Source organism: Strix uralensis, chromosome 8, assembly GCF_047716275.1.
Source record: "Strix uralensis isolate ZFMK-TIS-50842 chromosome 8, bStrUra1, whole genome shotgun sequence".
Classification (NCBI taxonomy): Eukaryota; Metazoa; Chordata; class Aves; order Strigiformes; family Strigidae; genus Strix; species Strix uralensis.
The window spans coordinates 32019029-32040829 of NC_133979.1; the positions used below are offsets into that span (position 1 = coordinate 32019029).

Sequence of the window (21801 nt, forward strand, 5' to 3'; positions counted from 1 at the left end):
CAAACTTAAAACCAAATGGAAACAGTTCAGGATTTAAAGGAAGAGATAAGGTGCAAAAGGACGGCTGTTCTTCAATGCAGATTTTTGGGGTGAGGAAGGGATGTAGCTCACTGGGCTTTGAAGTTCTTGGATCCATCGGTCAAGCTGTAAAGGCACAGTTGTGCTCCTGCTCGTTGGCTGTTGAAATTGGACTCTCTCATCTCCATCATCAGCTTTTCTCCTAAAATAAGGCAGAGGGTGCTGTCTCCTTCACTGCCTGGAATCAACGCTTGCTTGGGCAAACACTAAACCATTGCCACACCCTAAATAAAACCAAAACCTGGTCCCAGAGGCTAAAAACAACAGAGTTATAACTGCAGCATCACAAATAACTTCTACGAGCAAAATCAAGCTCTCTCTGTCCTCATGAAAACTGGGTGAGAGGATGCTGATTTGGTCCTCAGCATCCCCATAAAGATGCTTGCACCCTCCCGCAGAGCAATCCTCCTTCCATGGTCCCCACGATGCTCTCACCCCCCCAAAGCCAGGTCAGGCAGGGATCGCCCATCTGCTGTGTGCACTGGAGATGGGGAGGGGGGAAAGATGAAGCGAATACAGATTTAGAAAAGAAAATTAGGAAAGGTAAGATGGCAATTTATGGCTAAAATGGAAGATTTCCTGTTTAATGAGAAAAGAGATGAATATGAATTGAGAGCTATGTGCAAAGATTTGTTTAGCGTGTTATTAGTGAAGACAGCAGCAAGAAAAGATCCTTTGTCCAAACACTGGCAGGAAAGGTGACATTTGCAGTTGCTTAAAGCCTTACAGTTTTTCAGAGCAAAACTGCAATGTATAATGAGTTTAATAAAGATACTTAAAAAGCAGGGGATGGCAAAATAAAGATCTTACAGTTTCATACCTATATATGAACAACAGAAGGCTCCTGGCACCTGAATAGCAGGGAAAAGGAGTCCATCCCAGGCTTTGGTTTGATTCTCTTTTCTCTTCTGGAGAACAGCAGACACACAGATGGCAAAATACAGAAGTCGGGGGAGGGGGGAGGGAGGGGATGAGAAGTGATGGGGGAGGATTTCTCAGCCTAACAACATGGGTGCTCCACGCTCGGTGGGTGACTTCACCCTGGGTTTCTGCATCTCCATGGTGGGATGTGCCAGGGCAAGGATGAGATTTGGGGATGCAGGGCTGGGCATGGAAGGATGCAACATGGGGGGACACCTTTCAAAACACCTGTTTGTTGGGTTTTTTTAACGCTTATTTCTGCTCCCTGGCAGAATAATGAGGGCGGTGTGATCGCCCAGCTCCCCAGCACCGTCACCACCTTCAACCAGACTGGGCTGAAGCCTGGGGAAGAGTACACTGTCACCGTGGTGGCCCTGAAGGAACAAGCCAGGAGCCCTCCCACCTCCGACAGCGTCTCAACCCGTGAGTGAGCCCAACCCCGGGCAGCACGACAGTGCCCAGGATTTGGTCGCCACAATAAGGTCCCATCAGCGAGAGCAGCCTGGCACTGCATGGGCAGGAATAAAACTAGCACCAGCTAAGTGCCCAAGCTACAAGTGCATTGCAGCAACAGCTTCTTCATTCTCCCTTCAGAATTTCTGCAAGCACAGAAACTGTGGCAAGGTTAATGGAGTTGGGAGCAAAGGCTCAGGTCCATTTTTATTATATAGCTGGATAAATTCCTCCCCTTCACTAATCTCGCATTTTGGAGGCTGGACGCCCCCAAGAAACATCTCTATAAATGTATTGCCTACTCATATATAACAGATTCAAACTCCCACCTGCTTTTGTGCCACTAAATGCCCTCTACTCCCACCACTTCAGGCAAATCAGGCAGCAGGGCAGGGAGCCAGGAGCAACAGCACGTCCCTTCCTAACCAATTTATTCGGCTGGTCACTGGTCCCTCCCATAGGCTAGAGGAAATTCAAATGGGTCTTCTCCTTGCCTAAGGAGATGTGGCGATGGGCAGAGCTTACTGGGGAGAAGAGGCTCTCCACATCAGATCTGCTGCAGTCTGCCTTGGCAGTCAGGCAGACATCTACCTCCGTCCAAGCTGTTGCAAACGGAAACAGCATTTAAATAGCTGCCGGAGGGTTATAATGAGGTGATGCTCTCTCCAGGCTGCTAATTTGAGGCAACAATGAGAGCGAAGGGAGGGTCCCTCCACCAACAGCAGCTTGCTGCAGGTCTGAGCTTCTTCGGCACAGTCCTGTCCTCTCGCCTTGCCTCCATGCTCGAAGTGGCTTAACAGAGACATCTCCTGGTCAAGCCCAAATCTTCCTTTCCCTTGGAAGTCAGCAAAAAATAGAGACTGGTACTTCAAACCCAGCGGCTGACCTTTGCAGGGGAACACAGATGGGGTGGTGAGCTCCCAGCTCTGCTCTGTGAAGATGACCTCATGCTGGTGTGTCTGACTTCCTCTGCAGCACCCCCATAGGTTTGCCCCCATCATCCTTGTTCTGCCTCAACATCTTGTGCCGGGATCGAGCAGCAAAAGTGTGATTTCATGTTGCACAGCTAAGTAGAACTTGATGCTTCCCAGCATTCCCTGAATGACTGGACAACATAAGGTAGTTGGAGATTCGGGGTTTGGATAAGCATGACCTGGTCCTGGCCAAGCTGAACACCCAGCTCCTACCTGCACACCATGCTTCCCAGCTGTCCTCCCTTCTCCTCACCCCACTGCTCCCAATTCCCCCACATGCCTTTTTCTAACTCTCCCTGGTCCCTGCCCACAATGTGTCCTACAGAACTTCCTACCCTGGGGTGCAGCATTCAGCACATCCTTATTATTCAGTGTCATTTTCTAATACATACAGTATATTACATGTACTTGCGTGCAGTATAGGCTGAATTACAGAACCAGCGTGGGTTTTTTCACCCACCTTGTGATCATGTGGGTGATAAAACGGGCTGCCCAGCAGGCTCCATGCATCAATGCTGCCATGGCACAGGACTGATGGCCAGGCTTGGCCCGTCCATCCATCCATGCACTGGTTAGGTCCTGCTGAACTCAAAGCATCTATCACCCAGGCTTGAGCCCATGATTTCCAGAGGTCAGGTGTTGGGAGATGTGGAGGAGGGAAGGGTCCAATTCTCTGCAAAATAAAGCAGAAATGTCCCAAATGGTCTCCCAGTAGAACTCTGGTATGAATTTAGCTAAGACGCCTTTATCTGAGAGGGTTTGGTGGACACCCACTGTAGTCCCACACCCAGCTAGTTATGAAGACTCGCCAGAGGAGTTGCATTTTCTCCTCTCTCCCCGCTGATAAGACATCAACAGCTTTACGAGCTGATCCCGCAGCTTAACAACAAACGAGGAGCTGGCACCAAAGCAGGAACATTTCTAGAGACGTTCCTCAGTTCTCAATGCTTGGATCAGTCCTTGGCCCCACGTTATTTAACACATTGTCAACGCCTTTCAAATGACATAATATCATTGCTGATAAATTTTGCCAGTGATGGAAAGGCCTGGAAAAGAGTAAATTGAATGGAAGGAGATCATCGATAAAAGCAGATTGAATGGCTCAAAGAGCTGGTCACAAAGGAAAACTATATGTTTTTCAAAGCATCGTGAAGTACGAGTAGTTATCTAGGAGCAAAGAAAGTGGACCACATTTAGACACAGGAGGTTTTATCCTGGGAGATGCCACCTGAAAAAGCCAGGGAGGAATTGTTGCCCATAACCAGCTTGAGAAAAGGGCATGAGTTGTATTATAGCTGTAATGGGCATCGATGGGAGAGCTACTGGGTCCCACTCTGGTGTCCACAGCTTGGGATAGACATTGGTGAAGGGGAGAGGGTTCAGGAAAGAGTCAGGAGATTGGGACAAGGGACTGGGAACCCACCAGGACCAAACACTCTGAGTACCTTGGGGCAGGGGGGTCATGTCTTTTGTCTATGCCACCTCTCTGCCGTGTCCTCAACTGCTAATTCAGGCCACTCTGGAGGTGGTGTTGAAGCATCCCTGAAGTTTGGTGTCCCCAAAGCTGCCACCTTTCCCCATTTAACTCTCCCAAAATAACAGGTGCCTGTTTCCCCCCCTCCTCCACAGTCATCGATGGCCCGACGCAGATCCTGGTGCGGGATGTCTCCGACACAGTGGCCTTCGTGGAGTGGACGCCGCCACGCGCCAAAGTGGATGCCATCCTGCTGAAGTACGGGCTGGCGGATGGGGAGGGCGGGAGGACCACCTTCCGCCTGCAGCCCCCCCTCAGCCAGTACTCCCTGCAGGCCCTGCGCCCCGGCGCCTGCTACCACCTCTCCGTCAGTGCCCTCCGGGGTGCCAACGAGAGCCGGCCAGCCCTCGCCCAGTTCACCACAGGTAGCTAGATGGCTTTGCTGGGAGAACCGGCATGAATTTTTAAGCCTCCAGCAAGTATGGGCAGATGGCTTGCTGCAATCTGCAGATGGGCTCTCCTGCAACGAGCATGGGGTTTTGCAAATCTGGAGCCACATCAAGGGGTTTTTGTATCTGAGATTTAGTGGTACCTGGTTTTCCCCTGGCATGAGTGAGCTGGGGTTTAATCTGGTGTACTGGGAGGAATCAGCACAATGAAAACATGATGGTTAAGATGCAGGTCTGAATGGAGATGCCTGAATGCAGGTGCCCCACATCCCATCACAATCCTGATGCAGAGCAAGGCAGAGCAAATGATTCAGGTCACCCTAAAACACACACCCTAAAACCACCCTCTGAACGTCTCCACTAGTGCCTACATTTCTCTTTAGTCCCCAAACCTCCAGTGCAAGAGGTCTTCTTCATGCCCTGTGCCCCACAGGGATGCTCACATGGTCCCCAGGGCAGCCCAGGTGATCCCAGATGCCAGTGACCAGGCAGGTGACTCAAAAACCTGCATTTAGATGACAACCCCTGAGCAAACCCCACCTTGGCCACGTCCCGCTGCAGCATCAAGGTTGAATCTGCTGCTGCCTGGGACACATGCCCCCACCAGCAGCGGTGCCCATTCAGACACAGCTAAAACTTTAAAACCCAGCAGTTTATGCCCTTAATAGCACCCGTAGATCAACATGCAATTCTCAAAAGCACAAAAACAGCAAGCACAGGTCTGAATTCAAGGCGATGCTTGCTCCCATTCAGCGTCAGGATGCCTTGCCTGAGGAATCAGCAGTCAAAGTGGTTGAAAGCAGTCCAGTCAGAAACATGGTTATCTTATTTTATATCTTCTCTGAAAACCCTAACTGGTCAGTAAAACTTTAATTAATGTTAAGCCTGCATATAGCTAACAGGTTTAATTTACCGTGCCATAAAGGAGGAGGTAGAGCACGTATTTCAGTGCTGGTTTATGGTATATAAATTACTTGTCATGTACGTTACTGGCGGATACTAGGCTCCTGCTATAATAACTGCGGTGTGTGAATTGTGTGTGTATATATCTCTATAGATAAATATTTCGGATGAGATGTTCACCCTGACTGATTTGCTGCGTTAGCCTTCCTTGCTTTATTTCTAAAAGGCAACATAAAAAATCCCCACCTAAACGCAGATCCATCAAGGAGCAGTAATTACCCCACGTCTGCTGGCGCCCACTCCCTGCCCAGCACCAACCCGTCGCTCACTGGAGAGGTTTATTGTGCAAACCAGAGCAGATTTGGTGCACAGCCTCAGCAGCACTAATAAACAAACCCTTTGGGCAATGTCTGAGCATGAATGAGCCTGTAAAGATGCTCAGGGTTCTTCTAAGAGCAGTTCAGGCTAATGCGTGACTGCTACAGAGCCCTTTTTCTCTTAGGCACGCCAGCTCAGTTTCCCTTACTCTAATATAGGGGGGAAATGCTTTTCTTTTTCAAATAACATGCAATTAGCTCCCAAAGTGACTGAGGGATGCTGTGAATGCCCCAGCACTTGCGTCAGTCTCATGGGTGGCATCTACCAGTCTCTGCTGAGCAGGAGGTAAGAGCAGATGCCCCAGCCCTTTCTGGAGGGACATGCCCCAGCAAGGAGGGACATCACACCCGGTACCCCTCAGCTGCTGTTTAGCTGTGCCAAGGCTACAGGGTGTGTTCCCGGTGCCCGACAGTGAGACTGTGCCTCTCTCCCTTGTGTTGCGCAGAGATCGATGCCCCCAAGAACCTGCGGGTGGGCTCACGGACACCCGCCAGCCTCGAGCTCGCCTGGGACAACAGCGAGGCTGAGGCGCACAGCTACAGGGTGGTCTACAGCACCCTGGCTGGGGAGCACTACCACGAAGTCCTGGTGCCGCGCGACACTGGTCCCACCACCCGGGCCACCCTCGCAGGTATGTGTGCACCCACACACCCTTCTTCCCCCTCCTCCTCCTCTCAAGCAGGTAGGGCAATGGACAGTCCAAATTGGCACAAATTATCTGTTACCCCTTATGCTGGCACATATTTGAGGCTGTTTTGGAGTTTACTAGTTACCAAAGAGAAGATTTTCCTCGGGATGAAGCTCATTTTCCCCTCTGTGGGTCTGGGTTTGGGTGCTGCTTATCCATGAGTTGAGCAACGCACCTCCAAGTGATGCACCTCTCAGTGATGCACCTCCAGCAAGGGTCTGTCCAGCTGCCAAATAGAGCTGGCAAGGAGCAAAGTGAGAAATGGGGAGAGGAAGACTTTTTAGGCTGATCTAGATGAAAATATTATTTCACCCTTCCTTTTTTTCCTTCCTGGGAAAGCGCTACAGGTGCTGATACCCCGTGGGCAGTGATGGGGAGCCAGGCTGCCCGAGTTCATTGCTTTTTTAACAAACTGGGCACAACACAGACTCAAATCCAGGGATGTTAATTTTGAGCGTGTCCTCCAAGCAGTACATTATTTAGGTCAGCACAGGGGTGCCACCAGGCACTGCAAACACCACCCACTTCCCGCTGCCAGGGAAGTCCCAAACACCTTTTGCAGCAACACGGTGAAACACCGTGTGAGATCTGGTTTCCTTTTTTTCAACAACAACTGCTTGCCTGCCAGATTTGCAGCTCCAGTGGCATTTTTGTTTGAGCAAAGAAAAGACTTACACACATACAGAAAAGATCACTCATTGAGCTTGAAGCTCTTCAGTATGGCAGGACACCAGGTTCTTCCACATTGACTCTCTTTGCCCTCCTGGGACCTCCGCAGCCCAAAGAGGGCTCAGGGATCTCTGCCATATGGAACTGTAGGAGTGAGTTCAGTGAGAAAGTGGAATGTGAAGTTACAGGCACAGCGGCACCAAGTCACGAGAAAGGCTGGAGGGCAGGAAAGCAATTAGAGCAGTTAGCTTGAAAAATGTGGTATGCAGAATAAAGAAAAATGTTAGGGATATTTTCTGCTGCATTCATGATGAGGACGTGCATGGAGAAGTGGGATGAGATCGGAGACTAAGTGCTGGTCACCTGCTAGCTTTCCTCTAGGACATTTACTAGGTGAGAAAGAGCACTGAAAACGGGCCAAATCCCCCTCCCTGGAACAGAGGTGCAATACTACCCCAGTGATCCAAACTGCAATAACACCCATGGCAGAGCCTGAGCTTGCCTCAGAGGACATGGCAGCCTGAAGGCTCTTGTTTTTCTCAATAAAAATAAAAAAAGCTGCCAAGTCTCTGTCAGACTCAGGCAGGGATACAAGAAACACCCCCCAGAGCAAGTTCCAGAGATGCAGAGGTTTAAGTCGATAGTGGTAAGCAATTTTTATATAGTGCCTCCATCATCACCCAAGTGCGTTGCTTCTAGTTCCCAGGGTACTATGCAATAAACAAACAATTTTTTAAAAAAAATCTAATCATAGCAGAAAATAACCTAAAAACCATTCTGCTGGCAAAAAAAAATCCAGGATAGCTATAGTGTAGATGGCACATGAGCCTCTCCCACAGCTCCGTTACGCATGTGGTAGTCCTGTCCTCCAAAGTCCTGTTGCATGTGGTGCAAAGCCCATTGGGGTGGGTTTCCAGCCACCCAGGACCTGGTGGGATCCATAGCATGAAAGCAACCAGCAATTCCTTCGGCTGCCTTCATCTGCCTGCAGGAAAAGCAGTGAATAATGGCACTGAGCAGAGTTTATCAAAGATTTAAGCTTAAAAATACAGCAAGCCTTGCCCTGTCCCATATGTCTCTCTCCAAAATCAGGATTTGCACAGAAATATCCATAATTTTGCTCTACCCAAAAGAGCTGGGAGAGAAAAGGCATAATTTTAAATGTTCCTACTCATTTCTTCCTTTTCCTTCCCCTTTCTCCCAGGCTCTTCTCCTCCTTTCCAGGATACTTCTGACACTTACTGGGCAGGGGCAAAGAGGGCCCCTCCCCACCCTGGCACCAAGACTGGAGAGGAGCAGGGGATGGGGGTTTCCCTCCTTCCTGGCCTCTCAGGGAAGGTTTTGGTGGCTTCAGGGGATGCTGCCCCTGGACAAGGGAGGGTGAGGCTGGGCTAGAGGGTTTATGGCTTTCTCGAGCCCCATGGGAAAGATTATGAAGTGCAGGGAGGAGGGGAATAAAGCCACCAGCATCCAAGCAGAAGTGACAGGCAGAGGCAGGGGATGTCCCACGGAGATAAAACATCAATCAGCAAGAGGTGCACAGGAAAGGAGCTGGATGAACTCGATACCCATGTCCCTTGAGAGAGGCATACGTCCACACCAAGGAGCAGCGCTTGATTCGGCTCCCAGAAAGACTGTGCCTTTCCTAATTAATGTGCATTTAATTTACTCTGCATAATTTATTTCTCTTTGAGACAACCCTCTGACAATATTTGATGTCGAATCACTTTGGAAACAAATATAGCTACTTTATCGTTCCCATCTCAGCTCACACACACACACAATTCCTGTCTTGATGCCAGCAATTACAGCAGACCTCAGCAACGACTTTTAAAAATTACTTATTTCTGAGCTAGAATAATCCAAATTCCCTGTCCAAAGGCATCCATGGGGCTTTTTAAAAAGGCTCAGCTCTTCTGCAACACACAGAGGAACTGCTGACCTGTGGGAGGGCCGCTCATGCCAGGGATGCTCAGAAGGGTCCCACCCTGTCGTCAGCCATGGGAGGTGGGGGTTTGCATCCTGTGGCCACTCACCCAGGTGTTGCCCTCATGCCTGATCGTGTTCTTTGCACCCCCTGGCAGATCTGGTGCCGGGGACAGAGTACGGCATTGGGATTTCAGCCGTGATGGACAGCCAGCAGAGTGTGCCGGCGACCATGAATGCCAGAACCGGTGAGTTTGGCCCCTCTGAGTGCTCCAAGCACAGCTGGTTCCTGTGGCTCAGATGTCGCCATGGGACAGTTCGTGCCTGGGGACAAAGGTCTGCACCAACCCTCTCCCACAGAGCTTGACAGCCCACGGGACCTCCTGGTGACAGCCTCCACAGAGACGTCCATCTCACTGGCCTGGACCAAAGCCACGGGTCCCATCGACCACTACCGTGTCACCTTCACCCCCGCCTCAGGGATGGCCTCTGAAGTGACGGTGCCCCGGGACAAGTCGCAGCTCACCCTTTCGGAGCTGGAGCCTGGGACAGAGTACACCATCTCCATCATTGCCGAGAGGGGACGCCAGCAGAGTCTGGAGGCCACTGTGGATGCCTTCACAGGTAGAGAAAGACAAGTTGGGATGGGGCCAAGGGCACAGACCACCACCCCACCTTGGCACGACCGCCAGCCACCACTTCCTCAGTGCCGAAACTCTTCAGGTGGTGATGGGGATGACAGCTGGAGGCAATGCATCCATGTAGGAGCAGGTCCGTTGACCTCAGAAGGAGGATTGCCCTATCAGTGTGGGGTCACTGTCCCCTTCGCCAGCAGCACTGAGCACACTTGCTTGGCTGGAGGCTCTCATAAGAACAAGGCATGTTTGGGGGAATGGACAGCCCATTCTGTCCTCTGTGGACAGGGTGGCCTGTATGTCCATAAAGAAGGAGAAACAAAGCCTTGAGGGACCTCACAAGCACCTCTGGTTGAAAAGCCTGCAGTCAAGAAGCCCAGAGCACACATACTATCTGTAGTGGTACAGCCCCATCACCCACCATATGGGTCTGGGATGGAGGGTGTTTGCAGGCAGAGCAAACACCATTTTTACCCCTCCTGGTTCTGCCTCAATCCCAGCAAAGTTTCAGATCAATGGAGGGCCCAGAGCTCCAACTTTGCCACCTCTCTTGGCTATTTCCTGTACAAGTGCTGGGAACAATGTGGAGGCCGGGATCTGCAGACCCTTGGGGTTGCATTTCTCCTCTCCATTTCACAGGGGTTCGGCCCATTACACAGCTCCACTTCTCCCAACTGACGTCCTCCAGTGTGAATGTCACGTGGAGTGACCCATCCCCACCAGCAGACCGCCTCATCCTCACCTACAGCCCCCAGGATGAGGAGAAGGCACAACAGGTCACACTTGATGGCACCCGCAGGCATGCCAGCCTGACGGGCTTGCAGCCATCCACCGAGTACCTGGTGTCACTGGTGGCCATGCATGGTGCCATCAGCTCCGAGCCTGTCGTGGGCTCCATCACAACAGGTACCACAGGACCCCACCCCAGCTGGGCATGGGACCCCACCAGGAGCGTGGGCAGGAGGATGGGGAGAGGACCTGCCTCCCACAGTTTTGCTTTCTGTTCCATCTCACCAGGGATTGATGCACCAAAGGACCTCAGGGTGGGCAACGTCACCCAGGAGTCCATGATAGTCTACTGGAGCCCTCCCATTGCTGCCTTCGACCACTATAGAATATCCTACCGTGCCGCTGAAGGTAACGGGTCAGACCACTCTTGCTCATGCCCTGAGCTTGCAGCTGCCAACCCTCCATCCACCCACTGGCACAAGCAAGACCCAGGCCATCCTCACCCCAGGCAGCAGCCCATTGTCCTGGGAAAAGCCACCAATAGCTGGGATGGACCAAGAGACTGTGGGGATGGAGGACAGGGTCTGGGATGAGGATGGGAAGGGACCACTGCAGCCAAGGGCCAGCTTGGCACAGAGGGGGGCACAGGGAGTGACCCCTGTAGTGTGCCCTCCCCAGGGATGGTTAATTCAGGGCCTGATCCTGAAATCCCACCTCCTTCATCTACTTCCCCTGGCTCATCTGACTTGGCCCTAGTTTTGCCTATGATGCCGAAAAGGTTGAGCCAGCAGAGTGATGGGTATGCAGGTGCGCACTTGCAGGCACTAGACCCAGTTACCTCCAGTATCAGCCCTGAAGAGGGCTTGTGGCATTGCCCTCCCCTCCCAAGTACCTCCTGTACTCCAGGGACAGGGGCAGACGTGATGCCAAAGCTCTTGGCTCCGTCCCTGCAGGGAGGACAGACAGCACCGCCATCGCCAGTGATGTCACTGAGTACGCCCTCCACCACCTGCAGCCTGCCACCAAGTACGAGATCGGGGTGAAGAGCATGCGGGGCCGGGAGGAGAGTGAGGTGGCCTCCATCATCGTGCACACAGGTGGGAATGGGCTTCTGGTGGTCAGGTAGCAATCAAACAGTGCCAGATCCAGCCCCAGGCAGGGCTGGAAGCCCCTGTTCACAATAGCAATCAGACAGCTGAGAGCAAGCTGGACCTCATGCCAGCCTGATGCAAGCTCGAGATAATAATTGAGGCTCACAAGGGCCCAATGTGGACTTTTGAAGTATGCCTAGGGAAAGCTTTTCCAGAATATGTATGGGTAGTCATGGGGGGGGGAGTGATAAATCTGTGTAGCGGGCATGGGGAAGCCAGAGATATGATGTTGGGCAACCATGACAACCTTTCCTAAAGGGAGTACAGACTTCCAGAAATAATCCCTGGGGAAGCCCTGACACAAACAGCATCTGCTGCAAGAATAAAATCCTCTTCTATCTCCAGATTCTTCAAAACCTAAAAAAAACCCCTAACATCCCAGGCTGTGCATCAGGAAAACCATGGAGGAGCAGTCCCAGTAACAGAGTAGCACAACTTATGACATCTCTGCTCTCCCGCTAGGGCAGCAATAACTTCTCTGCAGGCACATATGCCTGGGCAGCAAGGCAGAACCATGAGCAATGGGCCACAAAAAGCCCTCCCAGTTCATAGCCCAGTCTCTTAATGCCTCTGACTTTCTGAATCTGTCCCCCATGCAGCCATGGATGCCCCCTTGGGGGTCACGGCCACCAACATCACCCCCACCGAGGCGCTGCTGCAGTGGAACCCGCCACTGTCGGAGGTGGAGAGCTACGTCCTCATCCTCACCCGCCGCGCAGGTACGCTGGGATTTTGTTTGCCTCTCCCCCATCCCAAAGCCCAGGGCTCGGTGGGTGCCCTCCACAGAGGGAGTAGAGAAGGAGCCCTTGATTCGGGAGGGCAGGGCTGTACCCTGTCCCCAGATGTCAGCTCCTCCAGTGCAGGTCCAATGGCACGTGCTTTCCACTGGCCCCCACCAAGCCTTGAAGTATGGCAGTCCACACAGGAAGGGACTGGGATCCTCCCACTTTGCTAACTGGCCCACCAGCAGCAGCCTAGGGGAAAGCAAGTACCCATCCACAGAAACTTGGTGTGTGGCAAACACAATGAAACCCACTACTGAAGGGAAAGAAAGTATCAGGCAAATATAAGGACTGTGGGAAAAATAAGACCATCCTTCTGACAAAACACCATCACTGCAACTCAGCTGCTGCACAGCAGCTCATGGTGTTTCAGCAGTATAAGTGCTTTTGTTCATGAGGTCATACCCATAGACACATTTGGAGAACCACCTTGAACATCTACCCTAACTCAGCTCTTTTTTCTTATAGTTGCAGGAGAAACAATTCTCGTGGATGGAGTCAATCAGGAGTACCAGCTGACCAACCTCCTGCCCAGTACCACCTACACAGTCTCTATGTACGCCACCAATGGGCCTCTCACCAGCCAGACCATCAGCACCAACTTCACAACTCGTACGTACAATCACCTACCCCACTGCCTGTTATGCACCCTTAGCCATACATCCACCCCAGGAAAAGCAGACAGCAAGGCTCAGTCAAAGCTCCTGTCACATACACATGGGGATAGAAGTAACCTTGTGCCAAAAGAACACCCAAATACCACTGTTGGACACAACACAAGAAGAGAATTTTAATCACAACAAGCACTAACCATCATTTTCACCCTTTCAACATCCATCCACCCCTTTCTTTGATTTCCCCTGGATGTGGTTTCCCGAGAAGACCCTTGACCAGGTTGTTTTCTTGCCCAAGGCCATAGTCCAGAAGAGCACTACAATCCATTTTGCTTACAAGAAGCTTGGCAGGCCCCATAGCACCTGAATTTCAGAGCTGTTACCCTTCAGAGAGCATCCAGGTAGAGGGTGACTTTTAGAGGGTTTGCAGAGCACTGTTCAAGGCTGGGAATGGGAGATGAGGTCTGGAAACAGAGGGTGAGGATGGACTTTGGGCTGTAGCTCAGGGTTGCAAGGCTGAACCCCAGTGAACTGAGTTGGGAAGCAGGGCTGGTGTGGTTGTGTGTGAGAACTTGCACTTCCCTGGGTCCCTGTCCCTATCCCTTGCAGTTTTGGATCCTCCAACAAATCTGACCGCCAGTGAAGTCACTCGACGGAGCGCCCTGCTCTCCTGGGTGCCTCCCGTGGGAGAGATTGAGAACTACGTCATGACCTACAGATCCACCGACGGCAGCCGGAAGGTGAGTGAGTCCTCACAAAGAAAGAGGGTCATTAAATCACAGAATAATGTGACCGTGGAGAAAGGAGCAGGAGAAACCCAACAAAGCAAAAGAACAATGCTTACTAGGTCAGGGAAAGACCAGAAGGGCAGATGCTGCTTTCTGCATAAGTGATACTTCAGATAAACAATTGGAAAAAGCAGGAAAAGATTGCCTAGGGCAAAACCTTTATGCACACCTGCAGGTCTGGGCAAAGAGGGCATACCTGGAAAGTTTGGAGGAACAGGGGAAATTCACAATTTGTGAAACACAAGCAAGCTGAGGCAGGAGAAAATTATCCTATGAACAGAGATGCTAAAAATGCCATTTGCCCTTCTTGCAAAAAGGAAGATAGGTACAGACAGCTAATTAATCCTGCAATACAATATATTTGATTATTTAATGAGTGTGTCCATATCTGCCTGTCTGGAAGAGCTGCTACAAACACTATCAGAAACACGTCACCGCAAATAGTCTCATTTCCTTTGCCAGTGCGACTGGCTCACAGCAGCCAGAGGATAATAGCTTTGCAGAAGGGGTTCGATGTAATGCTACATGGCATTGGCTGACAACCAGAAAAATTAACGTGCCAGGAATTGACGGAGTCAAAACTGACTGATAACGAAGTTTGGTCAGCTCTACTTCTTACGATGCTTGGGCAATCAGTCATGCCCCGTACCGAGGGCATGCAGATCCCAACAGAGTCAGTAAACAGACCACACAGACTGCAAACATTTAAATCTCCTGTGTCCAAACCAGCTAGCCTTCTCCCACCCAAACCATCCCAAAAGGTTGAATATATTCACTGACCTCACACTGACTTAGTCCAGGGGTGTAAGCAGCCATGCAACACTTCTCAGTCAGGTACCAAGGGCTGTGGTAGTTCGTGGCTTCCCTTCCCTCCTCGATTGCTCTTTAGGCTCCCCATCACTTTTTTCATCTGTTGCTCTTGGTGTCTACCTCCTTCTGGGATGCATGTACAGGAGCTGATTGTGGATGCTGAGGACACATGGATCCGCCTGGAGGGGCTTTCTGAGACCACAGAGTACACAGTGCGCCTGCAAGCTGCCCAGAACGCCATGCGGAGCGGCTTCATCTCCACCACCTTCACCACAGGTGAGGACTTGCACCACATCTGCTCGGCCAGGTGAGGCTTAGCCCACATATCATGCTGGTAGACGTGGACTGCTTTTATGGGCTTTCCCTCCTCATGCAGCATTTCACCACGATCCACAGAGAGGTACATTCATTGCCATGACCCACAGTGCTGTTTTGCTACAAAAGGTTAGTGGCTGAAGAATCTACACAAGACCCAGCCCAGAGCAAGGGGATTTGAGCTTCAGACCAGGAACCATCTACCATGCACTTTGCCTTGCCCTTTCCCCTCCTCAAGTGCATAAATAGAGGAAAAAAACCCACAGAAGTCAACAACACGTATCAACAGGTATGCTCTTGGAGTGAGGGGGGTGAGACCCAGCTGGTGTCTCCACACTGTATACATGGTCTGCTCTCTCACAAATACCAATCATAGAAAAGTTTGGGTTGGAAAGAACCTTTAAAGATCACCTAGTCCAATCCCCCTGCAATGAGCAGGGACATCTTCAACTAGATTAGGTTGCTCAGAGCCCCATCCAACCTGGCCTTGAATGTTTCCAGCAATGGGGACTCCCTGGAAATATCAAGGAGGTGTATCTCTCCACCACCACCAGTGGAGTCATAGGCAGCAGAACCAGCATGCCTGCAGGACTGTGGTCCCACTGATTTTGTCTAATTGCATTATTCCTCCCCACTCTAATTCTAGAGAAACCATTATCCACTGAGGCAACAGGAATGGTTTCCTTTCCAAATCAAAGGGTGGGCATCCACAGCCACCGTAACTCTCACAGAGTGCTTACACTTGCAAGAATGAAAATGCTTGTGTGAAAATGTCACTGTTGCCCCCACCCTTTGCAACCATTCACGTTAGAAACTGTGCAAAGCATATCATCCCTCACCCTCTTTGAAAAGCCTTACTAGGCCAGGGCACTTAACAGAGTGCATTTTGTTCAGGGCTGAATCCAATTACATTTCTCCTGGGCTTCAAAATCACTAAGAAGCCTGAAGATGATGTCCACCAAAATTCCTCCCATCTGCGTTGCCGGTTCAATTAGGAGAGTTTTCTTTGATTCTGCTGTGGATACACTTCCCCATCCCAGTTACATGCAAAGTTGCCTTCACCTGCTTTTAAGAGATAATAGAAACTATTTACGTCAACCAAAAAAAGAAAAGACTCTTCTCTAATGCATCTACAGATCAGGCTTTCCTGTTATTCTCGCTTCTTACGCAGACACATAAAGCCAGCGCAATTCAGGCAGGTGATGGAAAAATGTGTGTAATCTTTGAGGCTGTTCAGGAGTCGGGGATGAAACTGCACAGGGTTGGCTTCTCAGCTGGGATAAAGCAGCAGAAACCCACTCACATCAGGCAAGGACAGCACCATTTCCATTAAATACAAATGTCAGACCTCAGCAGCGCTAGAGACACCATTGCTAGCTGACGCAGCATCCGAACACAGGTTTAATTTGCTTTTAAGAAGAAGGTAGGCATCAGCAAGACACCAGTTTCTCCCCACTTACCCCATATATCGGTGAGACAAAAGAACCCAGGAACGACCGCCAAGACAATGCAATCCATGGGCAGCATCCCTCAGCAAAGAATGGGGGTCTGGGTGGGATTCAATTTACGCTGGTAGTGTACCAGTGCACTTTGCAGAGAACAAGGACTTGTCTTTAAGGAGACAAAAAAAGAAAAGAAAAAAAAAAAAAACAGGCTTAATTTAAATTGTTTTGCTTCCTTTTGCTCACAGTACACATCCTGGGGTTCTTCTATTCCCTCTGACATATTAATAGCTCAGCCTCTTTGTTTCATGTTTGCATAAGGTTCTTGGGGAATTGTATACAGATGGGACAAAAGGAAGAAACAGATACAGTATTTATAATTTATAGTGGTTTGAAATGTCTTTCAAGGTCTCCTTGGCTCTTAAAGATATGAATATAAATTAAGAAACAAGTAATCTCCACAGAGCTCAGGGGAGTCTGAAGTGGTTGTCTTTGAAGCAGTTTTCATTGTTGGATACTATAAAATGCAAACACTGTCTCACCAGACCTTGCACTACAGACCATAGAGACAGGAAAAATTAGGGGATCTTCAACATTTGGACAAAGCAACAACCTCTGAGTCTTCAGGTTGCAAGGGTGGGGGGAATACACCCAAGTGGGAAATAACAGACAAGGGTCTGTACCCTGGTCCTACAGGGTACCACGCAGTTGTGACAGATGCACACAGCATGTCCTTCACACCTTCTCAATGCGTAATGGAGACATCCTTGAAAGCCACATCCACATTGCCAGCTTTGCACTCATTTACTCCATCATCTGTACACACTAACAGCAAAGAAAAATATGTATTTCCCCCTTTTGCGTTGAATGAGAAAAAATTGAACCCAGAGTATTCATGCCAGTACTGCTGGGGTCTCATAGTTAAGACTCTGACCCCCAAATGAGATGTTTCTTCATTAGAGGACACCTGGAGCACAGCCACACAGCCCATGCTGCCCATCTCTAGCATCTCACATGGCCCAATTCCTACTCAGTTTGCAAGTGACAATCAGCCTGGTGTAAGTCCACCACCATTTCCAAGGGCATGGATCAGGAGAATCCCGCTGGAATCAGTAAAGTCATAAGACTTGTTTGGAGCTGGCAATTCTGAGAGGAGAACAGGTTTTGGTATTTTCACAGCTGTCTAAATATGCTGGTGACAGCTTAAACCCCAGGGTTTCAGACGCAGTGCAGAAAGATGGGCCAAGAAGTGACATCCTTCATCATTCATAGTGATGTTACCATGCAGCTTTCCAATATAGGATGTATGGGAGATTAATTAAAATATGCACACAATTTTTTCCATTAAATTCCCTGATGTTGTTGACAGGTGTAATGTCCCAGTGCCTTGCAGAATAACTTGAGATGCAGAAGCCAAGTTAGACCTTCCCTGGATAGTAACCAGTGGTGCCCAAGGCATGTGGAAAGGGTGCTGCTCTGCTTACATTTTGCTTTTTTTAAAAAATTTCGCAGGTGGCCGTGTCTTTGCTAACCCTCAGGACTGCGCCCAGCACCTGATGAACGGAGACACTCTGAGTGGCATCTACACCATCTCCATCAACGGGGACCTCAGCCAGCGGGTGCAGGTCTACTGCGACATGACCACCGACGGAGGCGGCTGGATTGTGAGTAGCTGTGCGGTTGTCCTACATGTTGTCCCTATCGCAAAGTAACTGAGCCTCATCCTACCACCAAAGCCAAGCACCACGCTGCGCGGGAACGACAGCAGGCTTAATATCACACGCTTCATTTCCCACGCCATAGGGAATGGCCCACGCTCTAGTAATAACAGTTACACTTGGAGGAATGCCCTTTGATTTATTTGATGTGTTTGCAGTGCTTCTGGAGAGCAAAATCTGAGAGTGAAGCTGATTTATTGTTCTAGAAATGAAATTAATAGCCGATAGCTTTCATGGGGAATGATTCACACTGCCTGCAGTAGGAGGGTGTCAGGCATCACCCCGATTGAGTCCACACAGGAGCATTTTAGAGGAAAATGCCTGTTTGGCTTTTGAATTGCACAAACACTGCTTGTCTTGACATAGATGGACTGACAGCTTAAGTAAATAATGCTCTGGTGCTTTGATTTTATTCGTGTCAAATGCTTGCTTACACACATTACACAAAACTCCACTAGATGTGTAGTTGAAACAAAAAAAAAAATGAGCTTTCTCAAATGCTGATTTCTAGCATGGATGTTATTTTAGCCAGGAAATTTCCCTCCATCTCACTCTGCCTCAGAGCATCCCCTTGGATATCACAGAAAAAGCCAACCGAAAGCAGAATCACATGCTAGAAAATCAGAGGCACCACACATCGGGTAGAGAAAAAAGCTTGAAAGCTGATTCCTTCCTATTATAACATTGACTTGCCTTGGACATCATCTAACATCTCTTCAGTTTCTCCATCTGCACAGGCATTAATTGCATGGCTGCAATTTACATTAACTGGATGGGCATTGCAATTTTCTACCCTGACAGGCACGACGGAAAGATGAAGTATTGTCTTTATTTTATGTGCCCCAAAGCTCGACAAGGCTAACCCTCTTCTCCTTCGCACTGAACTTCCCCCTGGTCTTCCCCCACCACAGGTCTTCCAGAGGCGGCAGAATGGGCTGACTGATTTCTTCCGGAAATGGGCAGATTACCGGGTTGGCTTTGGAAACTTGGAAGATGAGTTTTGGCTTGGTAAGACCTTATCTGGTTGTCTTTCATTGACGTGACAAACCCAGGCTCCCCGTACACTGTGCTGCTCACTCGTGTCTGCTGTTGGCTCCTCGCCTTTCAACCCACTCCACTACGCTCTCCCTTGGACAGTTTTCTTTCTGTTGTTTGTTCTCTGCCCTACACGTTAGAAAGTCACTCATGGGCACGCCACATAAAAGCACATTGTGAAGGCCAGCAGCTCCCCAGTTTGCTCCTCCTAGGAGAGAAGGGGGTACACTGGGGGTCTTCATGGACCAAAACCTACCATCCTCCTTTGGATGACTACAGGTTGCCTTGGAGGCATCTACAGCTCAGCAAGCCAATTGCCCAAAAAAAGTAGGAAAGGGATAAGTGGGGGACCCAGCATGACTCTGAAACAGTGTGCTCCCACAAAACCTGAACATCAGCCAAGGCCAGCCCTGCAGCATAAACACACTCTGACTTGTATGGGAGCTTAACAGAAACATCAGAAGCAACAGGGCTCCACAGCTGAACGCCCCCAGCTTCAGTAGCATGGAGAAAGCTGAACCTGCGCCTTGAACTCCCCTCTCATAGCATAGCCATGGGGAGGAAAAGTTTGAGTGGGGACAGAGAGTTCAGACCCCACCAGTGCCAGGAGAGGCAAAGACTTAACCAGAAGTGCTGTTGCTTTTTGGTTCCTCTTCTCCCTCTCATTTCCCACAGCCGTTTTATTTGCCTAGAGCTTTTTGTTTGCTCACGGAGCAGATCCAGGCACCGGGTCTCACCAGGTGTCTCGCTGTTTGTCTCACCAGGCTTGGACAACATCCACAAGATCACGTCCCAAGGGCGCTATGAGTTGCGAATAGACATGAGGGACGGCCAGGAAGCGGCGTACGCCTACTACGACAAGTTCTCCGTTGGTGACTCCCGGAGCCTGTACAAGCTGCGAATAGGGGACTACAACGGCACTTCGGGTACAACCTCATTGCTAGCAAGTAGTAGGGAAATCCTGGGACTTGTGGGTCTGAAACTGTAAAGGAAATCCCAATATCTAAGCTTACTTGTCTGAGCAGCAAGACAAACCCATAGCCCTTTCTGCCTTCCTTCAGTCCCTCATGTAAACCATGCTGATAAATCCCACTAAGGACCCAGGGAATTTTCCATTGGGATTAGATATTAAATATCAGAGGCATTGCTGTTCAAAAAAACCAGGTCAGTCGTCAGAGGTGTCATCTCACTTGGCAATCACTGCAGCTCGCTATTGATGCCATGCTGCAGGCTGTTTTTATCACCCTCCCACAGCAATGGAAAAATCTGAAATCTTCTTCATTGTTTCCTCATGTAGAGGCCAAACGCAGTCCACTTTTGCAAAGATGCTGTCACACCTGCTTGCTCAGCTGATGCAGTAGTGCTAGGCTTTGCCCACCAGAAAATGGTGGGTGATGGAGGGAGGGGGTCTCTTCCCCAAGAAGTAGTAGAGGGGTCCAGCTGCAGACCCTCTAGCTGGGATAGACATGCCCAGTGACTGCAAGCCTCCATGATCCATACAAAGCTTCACCACCATATACTTAGTGAGGAACCACACACTGTATCTAAAACACAGGAATTTTCTTATACAATGTCCTGGAAGAGAAGACAGGGATCTTGGTTGTGTGCGACACAGCACTTGATCTGACCTTAAGTCCCAGGGCACAAGGCACCCAACCTATTGCCAAAAATGGCAGTAACAGTGCTGCAGAAACAACTCCTTTCCTTTCCTCAAGCAAGCTCTTCTTCTAGTTGCCCAACCAAGAAGCTTCTGCTCCACCTTGAGCAAAGAGAGCCAAGACGCATCAAACGGTTTATTGCCAAGAGGTTTTCTAGCATGCCTCTCAGTGGTTGGACTACACACAGCTAGCATGGGTCCACTTCGTATTTTCTTAGGGACCACCAAGGAGCATATTAAGAATGTCTCCTGTAAGTACATCACTCAGTTGTAATAACGACCATGTTTCACTTTGGCTCTTCTTTCACCCAAAAGCAGCTCACTTGTTCCTTAATAAGGAGGGAAGATGAGGTTGGTGGCTTTGGTGTAGTAAGACATTACGTGCCTTCCAAAAGGTTCTTCCCGTTATCCAAAGGGAGAAAAGAAGGCCAAGCATTTTGGTTCAAGAGGTGAATGGTAGGCCTTCTCTGCGAGAAAAAGTTCCCTGTGGCTAACAGGAGGGAAGGAGGCTGAAAGCATCCTGAAGTTATGTAGCAGAGCCAGGCTTCAGGAAACCAGGGATGCCTAAATCTAGGATTTAATTAATTTCTGAAACACTGAAATTCAGATCCAAAACCATACAGCATTCTATCTGCCAAACCCAAGCAGCCTCTAAGGTTTTCTATGGTCTGTACTGATCCTAAACCAACAGCAGAGGACCTCAGATGAACCAATTGTGAGCAATTCCAGTTAACATTATTCCCAGGCCTTCAGCTGCTTGAGCTGTTGATCCACAGGCTACACATATACCAGAATATCCTAATTTTCTTCTGAAAAGACCAGATGACTCAGGCTCCCTCACCCCTAACGGCACCTCTTTCCACAGGGGACTCCCTCAGCTATCACCAGGGCCGCCCCTTCTCCACCAAGGACAGGGACAACGATGTCGCTGTGACCAACTGTGCCATGTCCTACAAAGGGGCCTGGTGGTATAAGAACTGCCACCGCACCAACCTCAACGGCAAGTACGGAGAGTCCCGGCACAGTCAGGTAAGGGCAGAGCTGGGCTGAAAACCTTCAGCATTTCTTCTATCAGTGCAACCAAGCACGACAGCAAGCCCAAGCTAGGGCTGGGGCTGCATGGTTGGTGCACCAGGGTCAGGAGCACCGCTGGTATGACCCAACACAAGCTGGAGCAAATGGAACCACCTTCAAACACTTGGGCTGGTGCTT

General features: G+C 49.9%; 1 protein-coding gene across 1 annotated transcript in view; it reads left to right on the forward strand.

Moving 5' to 3' along the window:
- The window catches only part of TNR (tenascin R), an 81558-nt gene that overhangs the window by 54492 nt on the left and 5265 nt on the right, over positions 1-21801 (forward strand). The window contains exons 6-21 of the mRNA XM_074877024.1: positions 1272-1422; positions 4056-4325; positions 6076-6261; positions 9072-9161; positions 9274-9537; positions 10188-10454; positions 10566-10685; positions 11231-11374; positions 12028-12147; positions 12679-12822; positions 13434-13564; positions 14566-14698; positions 17692-17843; positions 18809-18905; positions 19697-19858; positions 21455-21618. Of these exons, the coding sequence (XP_074733125.1) occupies positions 1272-1422; positions 4056-4325; positions 6076-6261; positions 9072-9161; positions 9274-9537; positions 10188-10454; positions 10566-10685; positions 11231-11374; positions 12028-12147; positions 12679-12822; positions 13434-13564; positions 14566-14698; positions 17692-17843; positions 18809-18905; positions 19697-19858; positions 21455-21618 (2595 nt within the window). The remainder of the gene's footprint in view (positions 1-1271; positions 1423-4055; positions 4326-6075; positions 6262-9071; positions 9162-9273; positions 9538-10187; positions 10455-10565; positions 10686-11230; positions 11375-12027; positions 12148-12678; positions 12823-13433; positions 13565-14565; positions 14699-17691; positions 17844-18808; positions 18906-19696; positions 19859-21454; positions 21619-21801) is intronic.